This window comes from Pteropus vampyrus, unplaced genomic scaffold (assembly GCF_000151845.1).
Source record: "Pteropus vampyrus isolate Shadow unplaced genomic scaffold, Pvam_2.0 Scaffold384, whole genome shotgun sequence".
Lineage (NCBI taxonomy): Eukaryota > Metazoa > Chordata > Mammalia > Chiroptera > Pteropodidae > Pteropus > Pteropus vampyrus.
In genome coordinates, this window is record NW_011889165.1 from 595770 (window position 1) to 620073 (window position 24304).

General features: G+C 36.6%; 1 protein-coding gene across 11 annotated transcripts in view; it reads left to right on the forward strand.

Annotated features, from left to right (window-relative positions):
- Positions 1-24304, forward strand: part of NPAS3 (neuronal PAS domain protein 3) — an 839700-nt gene that overhangs the window by 397288 nt on the left and 418108 nt on the right. For 8 of the 11 annotated variants that reach the window (XM_023523216.1, XM_023523208.1, XM_023523210.1 and 5 more), the window contains one exon: positions 7112-7194. In XM_023523216.1, the coding sequence (XP_023378984.1) occupies positions 7112-7194 (83 nt within the window). The remainder of the gene's footprint in view (positions 1-7111; positions 7195-24304) is intronic. The other 3 variants (XM_023523209.1, XM_023523212.1, XM_023523218.1) reach the window with 1 other exon arrangement.

The following is a 24304-nucleotide window of genomic DNA, read 5'->3' on the forward strand; positions in this document are numbered from 1 at the left end:
GGCCCACTGGACTTTCTGTTACAAAGGACTACCTCACTCGGTGGACTGCGTCTTAATCATCTCTGTGCTCCAAGTACCCAGCAGAGTGCCTGCCACTTAGTATGGCTCAATACATGTTTGTTGCTGTAGCCCTGAAGCCAGAATTAATTAGTTTATATCTCCTTGCTGAGTTCATGTTAGATAAAAATCAAGACTCTGCCACTAGAAGACTCTCCTATTCTACATTCTTCATTCTAAAGTCACTTTATAACTGCCTCAGTCTTAAAACTTCCCCAGGTAGGTGGGAGGTATACGATTCATTATATCCCATGACTCTGCTGGAATCCAAAAACAGGAATTAATCAGGATCGATTTTTTTTTACCTTTTATGTATTTCATAAAGAAAAAGAGGAAATTCACATCCTCTTCAGTGTACAAAGGGAATTAAGCAGTTAGCTTTAAACTTTGCATCCTAAAGCAATCTCTGTAGCATCCGGTTGTTGAAGCCAAAACACATTGGGAAAAGAATTGGAGTTGTTGGACTTCAGTCTTTTGAAAGTGCCCTTCTTTATACACATTGTTATTTTGAAATAATTAAGAAACCAAAATCAGAATGATTAACACATACCATTTTTAGAAAGTCCTCTTTGGATTCGTAACAGTTACTTTGAAGTGTTAGGAAAGTATACATGTCCTAGTCTGTGAGTCCAGTTCAATGGCCTGTCCCTTACCCCATGCTTCCTTGCATCTGTTGAGGAACCCCCTCATGTGCCCCAGTCCTCAGCCTCCAGCCCAGGCTGTGGATCACGCCTGCATTTTCCCGAGGTTTCCATCCTCAGAGATGTTAACTGTCAAGGCTTCATTATTCCCTCGGGTGCTGTCACTCCGAACAGCAGCTTAACACACTGCCTTAAGAATGTCATTGTCAAGGGAAAATTTGGGTTCTCCCACGAGGAATGTTAATCACCCTATATGTAATCACCTTATATAAGGGACATATAATAGTTCAATCACCTTATATAAGGGACATATAATACCAGATTGTCAGAGGAAGACTATTTTCCTCCTTTCCCAGTAATAAATGAAGAAGTATCTGCTTCCATGCTAGAAATTTTCATTTCCTTCAGTAGAACAGGAAGACAGGTGGGCAAAGTGAATCTTTAAGATGGAAACTTTGCACTAAAAAGAAGTCCCTGAAATTTGTTGCTGACCCAAATACACAAAAACATTGTCAAGACTATCACAGTAATACTTGGGTGCTATTTCTCCTTCAGACAACTGCCATTTTGTTGTAGAAAATTGTAAAGTTTTCAGAAATCAAGTGAATACTATTTAGTTCTTCAGAAGTGCATGATAAACACACCCTTGACTAAACAGATCTATTGAATGTCGTGTGTGTTCCCCTTAGTTCTTAACTAGTTGAAGCCACAAAGATATGTGCTGTTTCTTTTCCCCAAATTCAGCAATTCATTTGTAAGTATTAATACTTTCATAGTCATACCATTCCTAATGCTTTTCCTAATGTATTCTATTCATACTTAAATTGTGGGAGAAATTTAAATATGTGTTGCATCAAAGAATTTTTGAATCAGCAGGAGTTCTCAGAGTTTTAGTTATTTTATTGAATTAAATCTCTTTTTTTTGTGTGTCTAAATTGGTTATACAGTATGGTATTAAGTTCTGGAATATGAATTATGAAGATATATTTTTTGATTTTTAAGAATCTACTAACTGTGAATTTTAAAATAAACCCAAGTGTGTTACTCCTGAACACCGAAGATTTTCTTTCTTATATTTATTTTTAATCAGGGATCTAAATGCCTGATTAACAATGTCTGTCCCTATTTTTCCTCTCTGGTCATCAATTATCCTCTATTTTAAAATGGCAAAAACAACAAAAACAAAAACAAGAAAAAAAAAAAAAAACCCAGGGAAAGTACATTGAGAAAGTATTGTTGTAATTATTCAGCTTCGTATATTTGATTACATGACACACTGAGAGGAAACTCCACATCTTATGCCTGTGACAGCAGAGTTTCAGTGATAGTGCTGTTGTATCGGTTAGGCTGGTACCTAGCACTAAGTTTTCCATTTTCTTGTCTGCATCCCAACCTGAAATGCTTCCATTGTCTAAGGCATGCACAAACAATGAGTTTAGCGTAGAAATTATGCAAATCGAGACTGTGGGCAGTAAGCAGAGTTGTGAGGACCAGTTTCAGAAGGAAGCCTTGGTCCCATAGTAAATGAAAACAGAAATTGCATTTTTATAGGGGCGCGCGCACACACACAAACACACACGTGCGCGCACACACACAAACACTCACACACACACACACACATACCCTTGTAAACTTCTGAGGCTCCTGGGAAAACCCTGCCTGGCTTCCTTTGCCCTATAGTGAGGCAGGCTAATTGAGATTCTTCAAGGGAAATCCCTTTCTTTTCTTTGGTAGCCATGGAAAGACTCATTAAGCATTCTATACTCCATTCTTTCCCAGCCCCTGACTTTGCTTAGCCCAAGTGCTGTATAGCCCAGGGAGTGATGTCCCGGATTCCATTAAGCATGCCGTTTAGTCCTCCTTCCCCCACAGCTCACTGTGGGAACAGAGCCTTGCCCTCTGGATGACAGATTCAGAGGGTAGCCATCCTGGCACGAAGCTTTCATTCTTACTAGGTGGATAATTCAGTTCTTGAAATACTACCGGCAGAACTTTCAGGCTACATTTACCTATGTTGCCATATTGCTCCCCATGGAGGAGGGCCGGATGAGGAAATATCTCTAAAATGGTCTTCCCTATCTGCCAATGACTACTTTTTCCTAATAAAACAATCCAATGAAAAGCCTGCCTCACAATGTCACACTCGTATTCAATTTTAAATATCTTTTTCAAGTGATCCCTTAAATAACAAGCCTTATTCTCTCTCCCTGCCTGTGGATTACCTTCCCATCTCGAACTGTCTGGTGAGGAGCTGGGGCAGCTCCACCTTTTCTGGAAATGGGAGTGGGGAGGGTTGTGAAGGAAAAGGGCAATGTAGGACCCAAGGCAAGTAGGGCTCCTGACTTTTCCTCTTTCATTATGTGTCCACTGAGCTGTCCTGTTTCTGTTTTGTGATGGGTTCTTCTGTGGCAAGCTGACCTTTTGGCTGAATAGGTCAAACTCCCACTGAGCGCTAGTCCTCAGCCTTCGCAGCCTTTGTACGTCCCTGAAGGTGATGAGCGCTGGTCAGGAATATGACTGGGGGTGTGGGGTTTATTTCCCCAGAGAGGGGTTGTCTTTTACTATTCTGAATTACCTCTCAAAGACTGCCTCATGAGGTTATGCAGAAGAGTCTAGATACCTTCTTCGCTATGCAGAAGAGTCTAGATTAGGACATTTTTGCCAAACTCGTTGAGGGACAAAACTCATTTTTCAGAAACATGCTTCCTTCCATGGTTTCCATTTTTTTTTAAAGAAAAGCCAAAAGGGCAAGCCCAAAGAATCAACAAAATAATTTAAAATTCCGAAAAAAAAGTTCCTTAAGTGAATTTAAAAAAAAAAAATCCTCCTTATATCTCTTCTACTTAATATCTCTTAAAACTCTAGGCGTTTTATTTTTAACCCTTGCAAAACATGAGATATTTGTCAGTATTTATACACGGGGCCTAGGTTTGTTTTAAATTGCTTAAAATTTTCTTTTGGACTATTTATTAGGTTTTATAGCACTAGTTACCTTACAGTAACTAGCAATTTTAAACATCAAATAGTTATTCAGTAAATGCTGAATGGAGTTTGAAGTTGAATTACTATGTTATTATGGTTTGATTTGTTCTTCTTTTAACAGTTTGTATAAGCTGTTCAATTTATGAAACTGACATCTCACTGTCGGTGAGTTAGGGACATCATCTTCGCAGATAAGTGATTACGTGTTCCATTTATTTAGCATTTTTGTATGTTTTTTTTTTTGGTTAATTTAATTGTGTTCTTTAAATTTCAAAAGGTGATATCTTTTAGTTGAACAAATAAATGGAATGTATCATTAGATCAGATGAAACAGTGACCTGTTCGGCAGTAATGAACATCTATTTTGTCTGACCTACCAAGTGGCTTTGGAAACTGTCATCTTCCCAAATCCAAAGACCTGAGAGAGCTTCATAGCGATGTAGTACTTTTCTGAGAATGATGGGCATATTGAGGAATGCTTCTTTACTTTTTGTTTATTCGTTAATGATACTCTATAAATACAATGAGATTAATTTGGAGAAATAAAATAACTATATTTGCACTGTTCCTGAGTTATCAGATTGTCGTCTCAACCTTAAAATGCCAAATGTGATAGGATAAAAAGTACAAGATAAGAAGTACATTTTTAACATCTATTCAGTTACCAATAATGCTAGAGTCAGACAGAGCTGGTCTTCTACCGGAGACTTAATGGGCTCCTGTTTAACATATTTATGTTGGTTGTAAAATTAGGAACTGTCATTACAGCCCCACATCACCTCCATAAGTGCAAAACATATAAATCAAGAGAAATTCCAGTGTAATAAAAATGCCACTGAATAGAATAGCATGGCACCACTTATGAGATACCTGTGTATTATGCTAGCATGTACTGGGATGCACACCCAGTAGAGGATTTGAAGAACAAAGAAGAATAACTATGCAGGTAGGACTCATGGACGTAAGATCTGATGAAGACATTTGAGATCTCCAGACTGACTAATAAGTTTTCTTAAATAAAATCCCTAAATATTTACACATTTGCAGCATTTACTTAGAAGACAGCCTGAGTCCTAAGTGGAGAAAAAGAAGAGAAAGAAAGGCCTAGTGGCCGAACTTGGATAACCCCTGCAGCACACCACTGAATTCAACTGTGCTTCTAGAAGTCAGTGATGCTGCCATCTGTCCTTACTGGAGCATGCCCCTTGGGCTTTCTTGTAAATAAACATACTCTTTACATTGCCCGTGATGTTTTAGAGTCTCCTATAGGTTGGTGACTGTTGCTGTCCTGGCCCCCTCTTAATCTAGTTCTTTGTAGAAAAGTCTGTGTTCTCTAAAATCAGTCCATTTTCTTTTGTGAGTTGCAATGGTTTATTTTGAACTTTGTAATTGGAAGCCCTGAAATGCTCCCAAATTATGAACTATTAATAAAAAGCTTTCTGGATCCTAATTACTGCCTCAAAAAAGAGTGGACACTTTTGAAGTTTTTCAACTCTCCCCTCCCTCTATCAACCTCCCCCACCAACAATCTTTAAAAAAAATTAAAAAGTACTGCAGATTTTATTCATGTGGGATCATTCACACCAAGCTACCATAATGTGCAATTAACACTCTAGAAACTGAAAACAGTATTCAGCAAGACAGCTGCATTATCAAAAATGCCAAAGGAGTTTTGAAGGGAGTAATGTGCATGTTAGAATAGGAAATTAATCAGAAACACACACACACACACACACACACACGCACGCACGCACGCACGCACGCACACACACAGAGTAGTACTATCTTAAGAATATCTGAATATTAAATATTAAGTGTATCTGAATTTAAAAATATTGTGTCTATACTTATAATAAAGATTAATCTTAAGATAGAAAAGTGATTTTTCTGTTTTAAGATTATCGTGTTTTGCTTCTGAAGTAAATGAGGAAGTTGCAACAGACATCTCTAAGATCCCTTCCAGCTGGAATATTCTTTGATACTAATCGCTCTTCAATTATATTTTATAAATTTTGCCATTGAAACAAAATGCCCCTTTTATTTCTTTTTGCCCGTAATAATGATACTTAACACTCATGCTATTTTCAAAGTGCCTTTCAGACACTGCAGACACTAACTCACAATTACAGGGGTAAACTGCCTACTTTTGCACAGCACAATAATCACAAGTATATTTATATTATAATCTCTACTAAGCTATGGATCCAACTGACTGACTTAGTAACTGAAACGAATAGAATTATCCCAGCAGCATTTTACTGGAATTTCCTTGTCAACTAGCTAAAAGTGTTTTTAGAGGTGAGAAAGTAGGGGATTTTCATTTTATTTTCAATTCATAGTGTCTAGGTTTGAGGGAGCAGAGGTTTATAATAAAATTTCCAAGAAAAACAGGAAGACATGGGGGAATTTACTTGTTGGAAATATGGAAAAGATCTGAAGATTTTCTTTCATAAGTAAATGTAAATCGAACAGATTTTTATGTTCGAGAACTTAAAAAAGAGAGGGGCGTGGGGCATGCGGTGGTGGAATATCCAGAACAGAATTAAAAGCAAATCTTAACTCCATGCAAAAAAAAATGTGTATAAGGACCCTCGATTTGGATCCCACAAATATAATGCATTAAGCTTACCTTGTTAGGGATGGCAAGGGCTTCTTGAGTGCAGGTACCTGCAGACAACACATGTAGAGTATGCCATGGTGAGCAGGACCGACTGTGTAGCTGAGCAGGGGAACAGGAATATTCAGATAAGAAAACAGTCCCTGACCTGGTAAGGCACGTGCTAGGCGAGAGGCCACCTGGGCTTCTCGGCAGTCCTATAAAAAGTTCTATGTGAATGTTCAGTAAATACAAAATCCATCCATCCTGAGACACTTAACACTAGTGCAAACAGTCATTAATGAGAACCTCTTATCTAGCGTGTTGTGCTTCTTAAACTGTGATGGAGTCGTTACATTAGAACATTTAAGATTTTTCCTGTTTGCTTTTTCCTAACCTGGAGAATATGAAAAGTTTAGTTTTTCTCTGAGGGAAAAGGCAGAATATGTATACTTTAAAGATACCTAAATTTTAAGAAAAATAATTTACTAATTTATTTTTAAAAAATGCGAACATTCATGTTTTTGCTCCAGTATAGGACAAATAGTCCAAAATGAAAAAATTTTTAAAAGTCTGGATGTGGCTTCAACGTTCGTGGAAGTTGTTATCTCAGTTGAATATTCAACCGAGGTTCTGCCTACGCTCAGGCAACTCAGAACCAAATTAACACTGGCTTGTGTGTCTTTGAGATGTCATTGATACAGTAACTAGTTAGTGATGCAATTGCAGAGAAATTAAGCTGAAGGTGTAAATCAGAGCTCCAACTTAATTTTTTTCTTTCTTTTTTTCTTTTCTTTCTTTTGCTTTTCTTTTCCTTTTTCTTTTTTCTTTTAAGTTATAGGTGCACAACGAAGGAGAAGCCCCAGTGCACTGGCCATTGAAGTATTTGAAGCACATTTGGGAAGTCACATTTTGCAGGTACCTTTAAAAGAGAAAGAAGCTTGCTTATATTTTACTAAGAAAAATCCATATGTTTAGTCTTTTCATTTTTTTATTTCAGCTATGTATATGACTGTTGTTATTTTATCTTGGAATTCTAAAATTCTTATGAATTCATTTTTTTCTTTTTAGAAAGCCATCCCTTGAGAGAATTTTAATGAGAAAGGGAGGGCAAGTATTATTTGTAATAATTGAGATGAATTGCACTATTCAGTTCATGCTCAATGTATAGTAGCTGGCTGTTCCCAGAATGATTGTATGTGTGCTGCATTTGTAAGTGGATATATGTGTGTGTCTTTGGAGCTGTATATTGTTTTTGGAAGAGCAAAATGTTGTGAAAGTAGCGTGACATTTTTTGTGTTGCCAAATTTCAGTCGTTCTTTGCTTGAGTTTGCATTCATAAGTGCTTCCGATCTTAATGTTTGTCTCTCCCCCAAATTACAAACTTTCTCAGGATAAAATTTTGAAGTATATTTTAAGTGAAAAGAGACAATAATAATTTAATTTTTTAATGAATTTCAAGATAGATAAATGTGAGGGTGACTAGAAGGAACTTGTCCTAGAGAAGATTCATCCCAAACTCAGCATCTCACTTACTCAAAACTTGTTTTCTTAAGACTTTGCCATCAGTTCCACACATCCATGAATAACTGTTCTACATAATTTCTGCTTCCAGAGTACATCATAGCCAAAGCTTTCTTCAACTATGTAAGATACATTCTTAACATGGAATTAGAGAAGCAGACGCGTTCGGGTTATTTAGGTAGTTTATTTGGAAAAGATGGTTATGGATTTTTTTTTTTTTTTTAGATAAGAAAAATGAAGGTAAACTCCAAATTCCTGTTTATTCATACTGAAACAAAAATTACTTCTATGATGCTTTTATTTTCTAAATAGCCAAAAGTAGTGCTGCATTGAGCATGTTATTCCTGAAAGTATATACTCTAGAAAACTGTCATCATCAGATTCTCCACGGTTAAATCTCAGGGGCTCTCCAAAGCAGTTCCTTGCCAGTAGCTTCAGCATCCCCCGAGACACTTATTCAAAGGACACATTCCTAGGCCCTTCCCTGAACCTACTAAATCAGAATCTTCAGGGTAAAGTCCAAGAATTTGTGGTTTTTAACAACCTTTTGAGAAAATTTGATATTTCATAGGTCTGAGATATAAGGATTCACATTTGCAAATTTAAGGCCTTGAAAAGACTTACTTTGTTTATTTTTGTTTATTCTGATGTTTCTCATTTCTCCACTAATATCTTTTAAGATTCCATATAACTGATTTTTTTTAAAATACACTTTGGGAGATGCTTTTCTATCGTGCTCATAACATTTAGAAATTACCTTTTTAGTGGATCAGTGTCAGGGATACAGAAAGGATACTGATTTTTAGATCTTCAAATTTTTATATCCCTCTTTCCCGTACACACTTTGTTCAAAATCTCCTTTATAAGTTTGCTGTGAGCCATGCCATATATACATATTGTTAAATTCTGAAGTGATTCAGAATGACTCCTATTTATATTCTTAAGCAATCAGTGTAGGAGGGTGACTTAGGAAGTGCAAGAGTTTAAAACTGATTTAAAACACAAAACTTAAGAGCTGAATTCAGCATAAGCTTAAGGAAAACATACGGAATGGCTGTCCCACACTCCTGTGCAACACGAGGCTTGAGAAAGCAGAAGATCTAGAATGAGACTGCTGAGCTCTTCTGCTCTTTAAGTTGGTCACATCCAACTTAGACAACACACTTTAAGAGAAATGTAGACAGCTTGATGTTACTTGGAGTGGAATAACCAGACTGATGTGTGAACTAGAAATCATGTTACATGAGGCACGGCAAAGGGCTCGATGAACTTTAGTTTGGAAAAGATGGGTCTTAAAAGAGGCATTAACATCTCTCTCTATTTGAAGGCCTCATGTGAAAAAAAAATTGATATATTCCGTGTGGCTTTAGAGTGTAGGAAAGAATATATTTGGAATATGTTCAAATATGTTCAAAGCCTTGGCTTTAAGGAGATGGAGAGGTGGCTTGATAGGGATGCTTTCATGAAAGTGAGGCATCCTAATGGTTGCACTTGAAATTGTCATAGAAACTAGAACTTCTTACTTGATTCTAACACCAATGGCTATGGAGTAGAAGAGCTGTATATATTCCTCTAAATGAAATATAGGAGTTGTGGGCAGGAAGAGGTTGAGAAGTAGTAGTAACAAGAAGGGCCTCCTTTAAGCTATCTAATTAATTTTATTTCATCCTAGCATGGGACCTCTTGAACCCATGGACCCATGTCTGTACCACATGCAACGACACACCAATAGTCTGCAAGAATAATATCATTTTTATATTTTCCTTTAGGAAGGTCCATGCATGGTTGAATCTAGTAGAATCAAGGAAAATGAGATAAATTGTTTCTTCCTTTTCTGCTATCCTTCATTCACTTTCAAGTATTTGATAAAAAAAAAAAATCAAATAGTAAGAGCACAGAGTTCACTATAGTGGGCATGTGGCTGCTGTCTTTAACTAGCTTGCAGTCATTTGGGGAAAGAAGAACCAGGAGGCCTCATAGAGTGAGAAGCATCACATTGGCCAAGGACTAGGAGCTACAAAAAAGTGAGGCTCTGAGTTTGCCACAAAGCATCAGAGAAGACTTCTCAAAACTGCTGATGATGGATAGGAGTTTATTAGGCAAAGATAGTTGAAGAATATTCTAATCAAAAGAATGTCAAACACAAAAGCATGGGGGCAAGTAATAATAGATCTTGTTTGGGGACTGTTAAGATGTTCAGTTTGATGGCTGCTTCCCAGGCTCAGGGGAGCACATAAGAGATAAAAATGGAGAAGTTAGATGAGCCATATTGTGATGGGCCAATGAACCAAGCCAAGATGCTGCCACCAGCAATGAGCCCATGGAGAAGGCTTTTGTACAAGAGACAGACAAAGCAAGGATTTGATGTTTGTTCCTAGAGTTATTATCAAAATACAGAATATAGAAAGTCTTTGAAAAGTAAGAGACTGATATATAGAGACCATTTAGGAGATCATAACAATAGTCCAAGACCAAATGGAGATCTCCAAGATCAATGCTCTATGAATAGAGAAGCAAGTATGGAATTGAGATCAAATTATGACAGGAGTTATTAATGACCACCTGTTCTCTAGGTTGGTAACTAGCTATTTGACACTATTACCTGAAAGATATCAAAAGGGATATTCTCTTAAATGGCCAAGTTGATAAGAGATAAGCAGTTGGAAACCTGAGTCTGAATCTCTAGAACAAGATCCAGTCTACAGCTAAAAGCAGGGCTGGGAATTGCTAATCGCTAGCATATATTGATGAGAGTTCAAATCAAGCAGTGAGTTGAAGACCTATGGAAATGATGTGGAGGCTTGAGAGAAGAGAGTTGAGGGGGATCAACCCCAGTGTATGTCATCACTTAAGATGCCAGTGGAAAATGAGGAAGGAGTAGGCAGAAAAGTAAGAGGAAGCCACAGGATTTGACTTTGCTTAAGGAGCGCTAATAATGTCAAGATGTCTAAGGATAAATCTTTTAGTAGGATAAATACTGAAGAGAGATCATAGGTTTTGTCCTCTGAAACAGTTGCAATGAAGTTTTAGGTGCAGCAGACAAACCTAAAGAGTGCTAGAAGATACAAGTTTCTGGATGTTTGTGGTAAAGGAAGAGTGGGAGATAAGAAGGTAGTGTGACAGGAAAATTTTGTTTTTAATGTTGTTAGAGGACGTTTAAATGTTTGAGATTCATGGGATCAAGCATTGGCCAATTATATGCTCTTTAGCAATCAGCTTTTTAAAAATCAATATCTTGTGGTCATGTCTGTATTAAGAAAGGATAAGGTTTCATTATTATTAATGGTTATATGTCATTTCATACTATGGATGTATTATAATTTATTTAACCATTTTCTTGCCATTAAATATTTTGAGTATATGTATAAGTTTGTATTTCTAATGCAATACCAAGTGAGGTGTGTGTGCGTCATGTATTGTGTGTTTGTGAGTGGCTATGTTTCAATTAGGAAGAACCGAATCCTGATTGATTTTAGCTTCAATTTATTGAATTTTTGGTATGTATGATATTCCACATATTGTGCTAAGTTCTCTTCTTGTATCATCATTAATACTCACAATATGTACCTGTGAGAAGTGCCATGACTGTGCACATCTTAAAATTGAGTACACTAGAACTTAGAAATTTAAATAACCGACTCAAGCTCACGTGGCTAGTTAAGTGAGAGATTTATTGTGAACCCAGGATATGAACACTAGATTATCATACTTTCTAAGAATGATGGGGACATTTTTAAAGACAATGGAAATAAAAGGCAAGAATTTATATTAGGAGTGAACAGGTTTAGGGAACTGATGGAATCTGGAAGGTAAAGTAGAGACCAGTTCTGAATATCAGGTTGGGGCTCAGGAAATGCCTATGACTTCTCTGTACCAGATGCCAAGCTTCCCTGCTACCTGTGTCCCCATGATGTTTCATGGAAGAGTGTGATAAGGACCCCTGTGTAGAGAGTTAGGAGTGGAGATTGGAGACAGACTCCTTAATTTTTGGTCCACACATTCTGTGGACTGAAATATGTGTTTCTGTAGTGTACATCTCATTAACTTTATATTCTCTTAGGAAAATTTAGAAAGTTTGTGGGATCTTTAAAATTTGATTTCTTTCCTCCTGTAAGGGGAAAAAATAAACTTAATAGTGATTATATCAATATAAAATCAACTGTCGCAAACTTACTTTCCAATTTAATGATCCAATACTAGTGTATGTAGCCAAAGCCATCACTCAGGCTGTGTACCATGCAGTGCGAAGACCACCATTCATATAATTTACATGGAAACTTTACTACTAACTGTGACCCTTATTGGAGACCTGTGAACTTATAGCTGTTTCAGACATGATTTTCACAACAGAGGCATCTTCTGCAGGAGAGTTTAAGGTTCGCCTGATGTCAGCCTTGCAACTGCAGGACTGTGAATTGTATGCATTGTGCTTGAGTCAAAGCATTTTAATTCACTTTATTCTTCTTTGACTTTTATTAATCCGATGAGGAGCCAGGGGCAAGGGGTCAAGCTGGGGAATTGTGCTTTTTGTGACAAGCTAAGTAAAACTCAAAGAACTTGAGGTCATTATGTGGGATCTTTCCTCAATATAAGAAACTAAGCATTAATTTGGTTCCTACTTTAAAAGCTCTCTTAAAAGTATTATTGTTCCCATTTCATGATATCCTTAATATGAAAAAATATGAATGGTATTTATTTTGATTTTCCCAATTTGAAGACCAGATAGAATATTCATATTTTACTTTCTCAAAGTTAATGAAACACAAAGTGGTAAAAAAAAAAATAAAAAAATAAAAATCTTTGAAACTCATAAAATTAACTCGTGGAATGACTTTCCCTTAGGTGCAGATTTACAAATGGAGTACTTTAATTATTTGTGCGCCCTTAGCAGAAGTTAGCAGAAGTGTTTAAGTTTTTTTTTCATTCTGTAAATAACGCTTACATAATTGTTGTATAAAATTGCAGTATTGTTTTTGTATACTTTGTCGTAATGTTGCTTTACTCACATCACAGGTGTTAAAACAGCAATCAAATCAAACTTTATATCTGGAAGATTTATAACATTAACGTTTGTATTCTTGCGAGCACTGCCTGGTGAACTACAGATATCTTATGTTATATTACTGAGGTCATGTAATACATATCATGACTAATAACTATTATTAGTTATAAAGTGATTAAAGGGAGATTTTTATCTATAACTAGGTTTGGATATAAAATAAATGAAATTTTGGATAATACATTCATAATCAGTACCCACATTTTTATAAATAAATGATACAGGAATGTAATTGTTACTTAAGTCTTGAAAGAATAAAAATAATATTCTATGAGAAATGCCCTGAAGAGAGATCATGGCAGAAATGTGGTTTCCATGTGTCAGTTTTGAGCTTGCCTCTATTGCATGAACACTTCTATATCTATAGTGTTATTTCTGGGTGTTAAGGAATTTTTTTGCATTGCTTTTAGAACATTCAAGTTCCAAACAGAGAGGGAATCTCACTGGTAGATTCTTTGAGGAAGACCAAGAGAGAACTGCCAAGAACATTCCAAGATTATAACATCTATGGTTCTCTAAGTGACTGGCAGTGTATCAAAAAAGGCTGGGAAGAATGGTCGCATGACTGCCTGTCTTCAGCATAACTAGGGAACTAATTGTTTTTGCAAGGATCATTTACTAGTAGAACAACTCTCTTGTATAAAACACAGACATGGCCATCATCATAGCAGAACCATTTAACATATGTATTTTTTTTTTTAATGGTGGAGAAGAAGGAAACTCAAATGTAGCTATTTTCTATTTAATAAAGTAGTCAGAGATTTGTATGGGTGAAATGAAAGACACCATAAATTTCAATGAAATGTCAGATTTCAATCGTGTTTTTTCTTTCCCTTAACACTTTCAATCATGGAATGGTTTATCTTATCCCAAATAAAAGAACAGCTTAGGTTTAAAAGAGGGTGTTATGGATTTAGAAAAATTTCGGATCAGGATTTACATTTAAATTTCTATGTTTCCATTTTTAATCACATTTTGAAGATCGGTTAAGGGCATACCCTGAAATCATGACAAGTTGATCTACATACTGTTTTGGTTCTGCAGAATTATTGTTAGATAAAATGAGAACATATATTTCTTTATCAGAAATATTTAAAAATTTGTGATTTATAAAGGAAAACAAAGTAATGTTATGACATTTTATATCTTTGTTATTGTTCAGATATTTCTAGTCACAGTCCTGCTCTAGTCTCTGAGATCCAGTGAATTGTAGAAAGCTAAGATTCTGTAGAGAGAGTAATTGGATATGTAGGCAAAAAGAATTGCTTATAACAGTGTTGAGGTGGGTGGGTAGAGAATGCCAAGTCTGTAATCAGTATCCTCTTTAATCCCATTCAGCAAGAGAAAATCAAAGGTTGACTAGTACAATTCAAACAGTTTGGACAGAGAAAACTGAATAATACCCCAAATAGCTTAAAAGCTGACTAATACAAAGACACAAATTATTATTTTAAGATGCTCTCTGGTCAACATTCATTTTACATTTGACGGTAGTGTTATCACAAGACTTCTGTGAGTGATAAGATACATTCAGATCCATTTTCTATTTTATTGATGAACTGGAATTTCACCCTTGTTTATTGATTTATAGAACTTATAAAATAATTTATTATCTCTAGGGAAGTTGCATGTTCTTACTCCTGATGGCCCTTCTTGGCAAAGTGGTATCCTGATGGATATTAGTGCTAAAATAAAATGACTTTATATAATAGAGGCATTTTTTAGTTGTGCTAGAAAGGTAAGTGAAAAGTGAGTGAAAGGTGAGTGACCCTATAGCCTCCCCATGATCCAGAATGGTAAGAAAATGTAAAACTAAATATAGAAAAAGAGAAAGTTAGTGAATATATTTGCATATGCAAATTAGCTTAATTGATACTGCTTGCCTCTACAGGGATTTTTCATTACAAACTGGAGTGCTACATTGTTCAGCTCATATTGAGTAATTTAGTAACTAATGAGACCAGTTTGCACTAATTTGCATATGATAAATGAGCTTAATTGCAGTAAATAACTTGGAGGCATAATTACTTAATTTTCCTGTGTTGCACGGCTTTTAAGTTCACGTATGAACAACTCAAGATAATTTTGCATATTTAAATTAGTTGCTTTTAAATTTCTTGAACAAAAAAAGGAACACACCTTATCAATTGAGCTGTAAGACAATCAGAAGTAAGTTTTCCAGGATTTTTATTTAAAAAGAAAGGAAAGGAAAGAAAAACGGAAATTTCTTGAGTCTGTTCTCCTCTTTCACATTCTTACCTCAACTAGGATACCAGCATTAACATTTAGGAAAATGTTTTTAATGTTGAAAGTTTATGCACAACTTCTATTAGTAACTGACCTGGGTGTAAACTGAAATATGTAACTGAGTGAATCGTAACTTTCGAAAAGGGGTTTATAAAAGAGATATGATGCGTCCCTTATCTAATATGGCAAACTAATGTTGGGGTAGCCTGTTGGGTCCTCCGTCTGCAATGTGCACATCATCTGAGTTGCTGGGTTTTGATGAAGCAGCATTACTCTGACCCTGCATGCATCTTCTATCTAGATTAATGTTTCATACTTATGAAGTTGGTTTCATTGCAGAATCTTGGTATAGTTTGCCAAGGATTATATCACTGGTCTTCACATTAACTCAAGAATGTATGTTTTATCAAAATCTCTATTCTCAAAATTGAAAAACTAAAGCACACAGAGGTTGATGGCTAAACCATTATTTCATGATACTTGTATTGCCTTGGAATTTTACTTTGAGGGAAAAAGTATAATTATTCAACATTAACTTAAGTCATATAAAATTATATTCACGATTGAGCATCAGAAAATATTTTATGGTTGTGAAAGTTTAAAACCTGTCATTTAAAAAGTCATTGCTACTTTAACTCATGGTCATGTTCTGGAAAAATAACTCATGAAACTTTTCTCTAAAAAGCTTAAATGCTATTAAATTCAATATAAGCTTCCTATATCCTTCAGAGGTAGCCTAGAATCAGTGCTAATAGTCATATATGCCAAGTGCTAAATTTGAATCCTTCATTAATAGGTACTCAAGAAATACCTGGTGAATAAATGAATGAACAAATGAATCCTTTCCAAAGTCACATTTAACTCTGGAACTAGGCCCTCATCTCACATTTGTGTTCCCAGCCCTGTTTTTATTCATATCTTCTAGATGTGGAACAGAGTATCATAAGCAGATTCTATTGGTGTATGGAGTTTAGCATTCAGCCAACTTGTATTCACATCCCAATTTGCTCACTTATTAACTGTGCAGACCTAGAATAGTCTCTTACTCTAAGCCTCGGTTTCTTCATCTTTAAAAGGAGTAAAACAGTGGTAGAGGTTTTTCTGACAGACCTATTGTGAGGCTCAAGCAAAATAGTATAGTTAAAAGTGCTTAGTATAGAACTTGGCATTAGAATGTGTTTAATAAATGCTAGTATTTCTGTCTTTATGTTGGGTAGTCCAGAGTATTCGAGAGTAATTTTAAAGAAAAATGTTATTGCTTATCAGGAGCAGTACCAATACAGGAATACAGGAGCATAATCAATAAAATCCCCTCAGGTTAAGAGCAAGATAAGTAATTTTATTGATGACAACATAAATTATCTACCTGCATAAATGGTATTTATATTTGGTATTATATACTAGTTCACAGTAAAACTTTAAAATTTGGTAGTAAGAATATATATTTACCTTGAGAATGAAGATCTCAGAAGCGTCAGAATAATCTCATTAGCAACCTAGAAGCAACTAGAAAACATAGAATTTGTAAAGAATAGATTCAGCATTACCTTCTGACCAGAATGTGATATGCTGTTACTCTTTTCGTTATACTGTACAGTCTCCTTGATTTGCTTAGAAAAATGGGAATAAACAGCCAATTGTAAGTCTAGAAGAGCTAGAAGGTATAAATAGTCATTATCCATTACTATAAATTATGTTGTAAAACATTGAACTGTGCGATTCTCCTCATTCACGTTACACAAAATCCATCCTCTCTCATGCCAGAAAGGGCATCTTTCCACGTCAAAAGCAGAAGGAAGAACTTCACAGAAGGACTTTTATGTTAGTATGTGTATATATGTGGCGGATACTTACCTTGCTAACTTCGATGGGCAGGGTAAATATTTGTTGTTATTCACAGAGAAGTAGTGTGAGAGGTGTAGGTGAGGCAGAGGCATTTGAGGTAACCGATCCTGTAGAGGAGAGCTGTGAGTTTTGTTCACATGACTGAAAATAAAGCTAATGGCAAGTGGAGGCTTTCTAGTGACAAAATCAATTATCTCATGTAACCAAGATCTAGGAAAAAGAGACAATACATCTAAAAATATCACGCTTCAGTTTAGTAAATATCTCCTGAGTACCCAATTTGCATCTGGGGATGGAGAAAATACTGAGATACAAAGATAAGTCGTGATTTTGCCTCTTGGCAGCCCCAGTCTGAGTGGAGAAACCAATAATGAAACAGACCAACACAGTTCAGTGTAACATAGACTAGTGGCTTTTGAATCATTTCTACCTGGATTTGAATCCCTATGCTTAGTTATGTAAACTCGGGCAATTTATTTTAACTCTCTAAGCCTCAGTTTCCTCAACCCCACATGGAGATGGTAGCAGTTCTTACTTATCGAGTTGGGTGGCAGTTAGAGGAGATGCTACACACAGTGCCTGGCACATAGTAAGTGTTCATCAAAAGTTGGCTGTGACGGGCTGCCCCTCAGGAACAACAAGAGGGAGCAGATCACTCAGCTTGGAGCTGGTCAGCAGGTGCTTCCTGTGGCTACAAACTTAAAATTAGGCCTTTCGCCCCGCTTCACTCCACCACACACACACACACACACACACCTTTAAGTCTGGTGTTCACGTGGGTCTCTGTGGGAATATTTGAGGGTCCTCACTTCACTAAGACACATGCATTCTCTTAGCATAGTCACATATAGTAGAGATCGGGGAGAGAAAAAAGGTCAACAGTATCATTGTGGTTGGACAGCTTTTGTTTGGGACCTACTGATAGGAAGATTGTTTGCAAGATATGGGGACATATCTTTAATTGTTTCTTTGGTACTAAGGATGGCCAAATTTTTGGGAGATTAAAGTAGAACAGAATGATAATTATACTTTCAATTTTAAAGTAGAGGTCTTACAGAATCTTAAAGTTATGTGTCAAATATGAGTATGAATATTGTGCTGATGGATATAGATATCTTTAAATCTGGGGCACACAGTGTCCTTTTCGGGTTTAGACTAGACCTTGGTGGTACTAAACATTATATTGTTATTACCAACGTCGGCTAGGACTGATATAGAGTGACACCAGATGATTATCCTTTATTATGGACCCCAATCTCAGTCAACATGGCTAGGGTTGCTTTCTCATCTGAGTCTCCAGAACTTTGCAAGCTTTTTGGACTCTGAAAGTATTTTGAGTGTGTTTCCCAGACTCAGCTGATTGCAGATACCTGTGAGCATCCTGGAGCAGTGATAGTCTGCGAAACACACTTGGGGAAAGTCTGGCTTGGAAGAATCCAATCAAAATTAGTGTAAGATACTTAAAATCTCTACAATAAGAGCTAAATTGAACACATAACTGAACAATTATTATACGATCATGTCACATCTGTAGTCTACTTCACTAGCTTTTTAATAACAGAAAGATTACCAAAGATTCTTCCATTAAGTAGCTGTCCCTCTTTGTGCGTATGTGTGCATGCGTGTGTGCACAAGTATGTGGTCAATCATCTCTTTTTTTAACTGAACAAAGTGAAAAAAAATGTTGATAATTCAAATAATATAGACAAGCAGAATGAAGGAAAAAAATCACGTACTTCTCACCATCAAAGGTTCTGTTTCTCTTTTTCATTTGACTTTCTGTAAATCAACCAAAATGGGATTGTGATCCTTGTCTCTTGAAAACAGTTTTGGAAGGAATAGATGATTGCAGGAGAGAAATTATGTAGCATATCATGGCTGAAACATGTTTACACTGGTTTTCTTTTTCTGAGCCTGACCTGGGTAACACCATACCCATTAAAGACAAGAGTGACCAAGACCTGTAGGCACCAGTTAATAAGAAGGCACTAGAGGGGTTTTGCTAGGGGCGCGGGGATTATTACGAGACTCTGCCCTCTCTCAACTGCAGGCAGGCACCTGCCAGTCAGCCCAGGAGCTGGGTCCGAAGTTCCCAGTCACCAAGACTTCAACTGTTTTTATTAGTCTTCTAGTGCCTTGTGAATATCACTTCTCAGACACTTAACAATTCAGGATCCGATGATTTACGATTGCAAGGTAAGGGATCCATGGGACAGTGCTTTTTTCGTGACAGCAGTATAGAACCCTGCCTAAGAAAAGAAAGAGTCATACTGCTTTGCTTTACCTCTGTAAGTAATAAGCATTTGGGTGAATTAGTGAAATTGTTATAAATGTTTATTTTTCTGGATGGATAAAAGGTGTAACTGATGGTTGGCTTGCTCACACTGAAGAGCCTAGTCAAATTCCCATGAGACCAGATAACTGCTGCAGGAATTGTCAGGTCAGAGCAGCTGTTTCCCTCATTTCTAAAGATATAAAAAATGCAAGTGACCCTTTAGGCCACTAGAAAAATGCCCTCTGAAGTAATCTACTCTCAAACTTCATTTTAGGGTGATACAATGTTTTAGTAAATTTAGTCTGGTGTAGAGATTAGACCAAGGGTAGAATTGACCTGAAGAAAGAGAAAATTCTTTTTTTGTAAGTGGGAAGTCAGTGAGTTCTACATAAACACAAAGGCAAACGATAATATCAATGGCTATTTTAATTGCATCTTTAATCCATAAGGATAGTTCAATGACATTTTAAATTATACTTTTAGAATTGCAGTCACATAGGAGATAAAACTCAGTAACTATTTAATAATGCATAGTAAGATCAACTGTATCCTCTCTTGAGATCACATTTAGGTGGACTAATTGTAAAAGCCCAATCCAGAATTTAGGCAGCATTTAATCTTCTGGTAGACACTGTTGAGACTTTCTAAATAAAAAGTACCCAGGCTTGGTCTTTGGAGTTGGTACCAGTTATCTCTGCTGAATGATCAGTTTCACTGGATTCACAACTAAGCTATATTATTTTTCACAAGAATTGCATTGTCGTAAATCAGACTATTCTCAGTACTGGAAGGTTACTAATCAGCTTGGGGAATTTATGTGACAGATTGGTAACTAATTGATAATTATTTAACCTGGCTTTACGTGAGGATGATGGTATAGTTCTGTAGTTTCCAGTGAGGACAAAGTTCAGGCTGAAATAAAAGAATCCCTTCTCGGGACATGTCCTGTATTGAAATTGGCAGGATACCTCAGTCGCTGCGTCTCTTTTTGTCTTCAGTAAAGAATTGGAAGGACCCGTTTAAATAAGAATGGAAACTTGTATAGAGAAGACTCATCCCTCTAAGAACATTGCAAAGTAAAGCAACTTCTGGATTCTTTAAAATCGAAAGGTTACAACTGGGTTCAAGCAGAAATTTGATCCCAGTTCTCTGGATGTAGATTTTCAATACAGAATTATGCAGAAGTTTGGGGAATAATAATATGTATTAGCACACATTGATCAAGACACTCTCAGGCACTCACTGAGTGAGCTGCTTACATGTCTTATCTCCACTGGTCCTTTCATCTTTTGAATTAGGTGCTCTCTTCATTTCCATTGTAAGGATGAAGGAACTGAAGCTCAGTATGGTAAAGTGACTTGCTTAAGGACGCGCAGCTGTTAGTAACTGACACAGCTGGGGTTGGAACCCTAAAGTGAACGTAAGAAAGGAATTATAAGAGAAATATTAGGTATTAAATTATTTTTGCAGTGAAAGTTTTCAAGTGACATACCTTACGCTGTGGTTTGAATGGAAACTAGAGGACATGCGCTTTTGTTTAATAAAGAAATATTTGCCCTGAGCAGAAGACAACATTTTAAAGCTTGTCATTTCATTCCTGGGAAAGTATTTGAGGAAAATGACATGGCTCAGCCCTGTTTGCTGACCATTTTGTAGCCTCCTGCTGAGACTTGCCATTTCCATAGCCAGTGGGCTGTATTGAATCAGACAGAAGCAATAGGTCATTAACAGAAACTGAGACTCAGGGCAGGCTGCAGAGGCTAGAAGAGGGGGGAAATCATTTTGGGCCACATCAACAAAGCTGTGTCTAATAGAATCTCATTCAACTACGTTTGGAGAGTTTAGCCTGATTTTCAGAGAAAGTTAAAAAGCTTTAAAAAGCACAAAGTAATTTTCCCCCAAAATATCATGCTTGACATGAAAATATAGGTGGGAGAAGATACTCTTCTTGTTTCTATATGCTGCATTTTCTCCTTCAGTCACACCCGTTGAAAATAACTCTTTAAAATCCATTTAGTTAAAAAAATAGATAGGTGTTATTTTCCTACTGACATCTGCGTTAACCTTGAGATCTTTTACTCATAGCATTAATCCAAAGGGAGATTATGTTATTTATTTAGATCAAGACTTAAATTATTAGATTATGTTTCCTTGATCCTTAGAGTTTCTTCTGGATTGCTATACTTGGGAGATGGGGTTAGAGGGGAACAGATTTTGCCACTGAGATCACTGCCCATTATTTTTGGTACTGGTGAGGTTATTCATCTTAGAAAATATGTGTAACTACCTCCTCTTAAATGTAGACCAATGTAGCTAGGGCAGAAAAATACAGACCCTGTACGTTGCCTTTGATAAAGGATTCATAGATAGCTTGCTATATGTAAGGCACACCAGATGCAGCTTTGGGGACTGTTAGATGTTCCTTCTCTCAAAGGATTTATAATAGATATGTGTATCCCAATCCAGAATGACAGGTGCACATCTAGACCAAGGATCTAAAATCCCAATAATTGAGTAAAGTTTAGGAAATGGAATACCATTTTTAGGGCCAGCTATCATTCATATACTTAAAAATTCCTCCATTTAGATATATGCGAATGTACCCATGTGTGTTTTTTTGAGGAAAAAAAATTCTAAAGTGACTGCGTATGTGCCTTACATCTCCTACTATACTGTAAGCAATTCAAAGACAAAGATCATGTCTGGTTCGTCTTCGCGTCTTCTCCCACACATGCTCTTAGCAGGCGCTCGGTGCATGTGTAGAATGACTCGAATTTGTGTAAACAAGGCATGTAACTTCTAATAGATTGACCACTAATTGCCTCTTATGTTTTGGGCAACATTATTAAGAAGTCAGTGGTACTAAATGATCCCAAGGTGTCTTCTTACCACTTGAAGAAGACGTTTACGTTCTGGGCTCCTAGGAGGGTTAATGCACTCATGCGCCCAAGTCCCCAAGCACCAATGTGAGAATGTCCTTCTCAGCCAAAAGATCATTATAAAAACACAGTCCCATCATAAGGTCATTTTCCCCTTAATTTTCTGGTTACTTATATTTGGTTTGGTCCTAATTATGAATACTTTTAATTGCTTTATCTCAGTGATGATTAACTGTGCCCAAGTCAAACTCCTGTGAAAGAGGATGATTCTTTCTGAAGCCTTTACACGATTGCACTTAGGAAGGATATTAAACAAAGAGCGGTATTCCAACTTGCCAAAGACTGGTCAGCCCTTCTACATTCCTAAACACCCAGGGGTGATTTTTATTCTTGGGTTTTTCAGAACTAGAAAAACTTAACCCTCTGTTTCTTTTCTCGACATGTTATAATCTGCTGCTTTAAATTACATGAATTATTCTGGCAGAAGACAATATTGGAAATAAAATGCTTGCCAGCTGTCTCGCGAGTATTAAAAACCCAAAAAACAAAATAAACTTTGAGATCTGCATGCTGTCACTGAGGGAGTACATAGCTATGTTTGCCTTTGTTGTTTTCCAGTTTTTTTGTGTGTGTAAAATAGCAGTGATTGAGATTTTTCATGTCTGATAAATTGAAAGTTTAAAAAACCAAATAGAATTTCTTGCTGAAATGCTTGGAAGCAATCAGGTTTATTTTAAGCGATATGTAATAGTTGATAAAGTGATTCAGTTACATTTTTCAGAAGCCATCAACCTTAAAATATAAAAGAAACAAAAACTTGAGATTGTGTATTTTAATTCAATTTCTGTAAAACAGACACATTTGAGATTTTAATTTTTTGAGGTTAATCATTTTAATTTAAAGTCACACAGTATTTTAATTTTTTGTTGTATTTTTTTAAAATCTCACCGTACAATATTTATTTAAATTTCACATCTATTTTACGTTCCTCTTAGAAACACCAGTACATGTATCACATTGACAGTTATCACCCAGGAATCTAATTAATGGAATTTATATCAATCAAAGGAAGCTCATTTCTCCAAGATCTTCCTCATTGAGACATGGGCCACACACTTAGGGTCAGGATGGAGATTCTGTTCATCCCTTGATAAGGAGTAGCTTTGGTCTGGGGAGAAAGAATAGTCTTTGCTTTGGGAAAGTTGGCACAGATGAGCAGGAGGACGTGTCATTGTCGATTTATTATCAAACTATTCTTTCTCCCTTGAGGAAGGCTTTAGCTTTGTAATCTATGATGATGCACACACGGGGAGCAACTCTTTTTTCCCATTTTGTTTTCCCACCTGAAAGGAAATGTTTATCCAGTGGCTCATTTGCAAAGGAGCAAGTGAAGAGAGGTGATGTATAGTTGAAGATCCTCTCTTGCTTTTTTTCAGGATAGGTACCGGTGACACATAGCTGTTCTGGTGCTGCGGGGAAGCTGCTGCAGAATCAGGGAAGCACTGACACAAATGTATCTGCCATAGGGCATTTTTTAATGCTATTTTTCCTGTTGGAAACTAGGTGCATGTAAATATAAGATTACTTACACAGGTTTTAGACATGGCATCCTATGCTTCTAATCAATGGAGGTTTTTTAAAAAAAAAAAAACTTAAAAATTAAGAATTGAAGAAATAGCACTAATATTTTTCAGGTTTCCCTTGAAAGACTTAGGTACAAAAGCTGGTGAAACAGGTAAATTCCTGGTGTGCTGCAGTGTAAGGTGATTATCTAGCTTATTGTTTTCAAACACACCGAAGTTCAGGCAGTGCCAGTGAGCACCACAGGGCGGTAGCAGACTGACCGCCAGCAGAGAAACAATCAGGTCTAGCAGAACATTCATCTGTGGAGCCAGGAAAGAAAAGCTGACGTCCAGATGCCAGTGCTTTGGAAGTCTTATCTGGAGTTGCACATATGGGTCCTGCATCTGCTCGGGTTATGCCAGCAGTCGGCATCCAAATTGACACAGCTACCATGGTATGAGCAGGCAGAGGCGTGGCTCCATGTCTGGGTCTCTTGGCTAAGACAGCTGTCAGCAGCGGCAATGTTGGCCTTATGATAGCTAATTTTCAGAGGACCAATCTGGGCTCTTAGAGTGATGGTTTTAAGCATCCACTATGAATCATTTTCGAATGGTAGTAGTAGAGAATGTACCCACA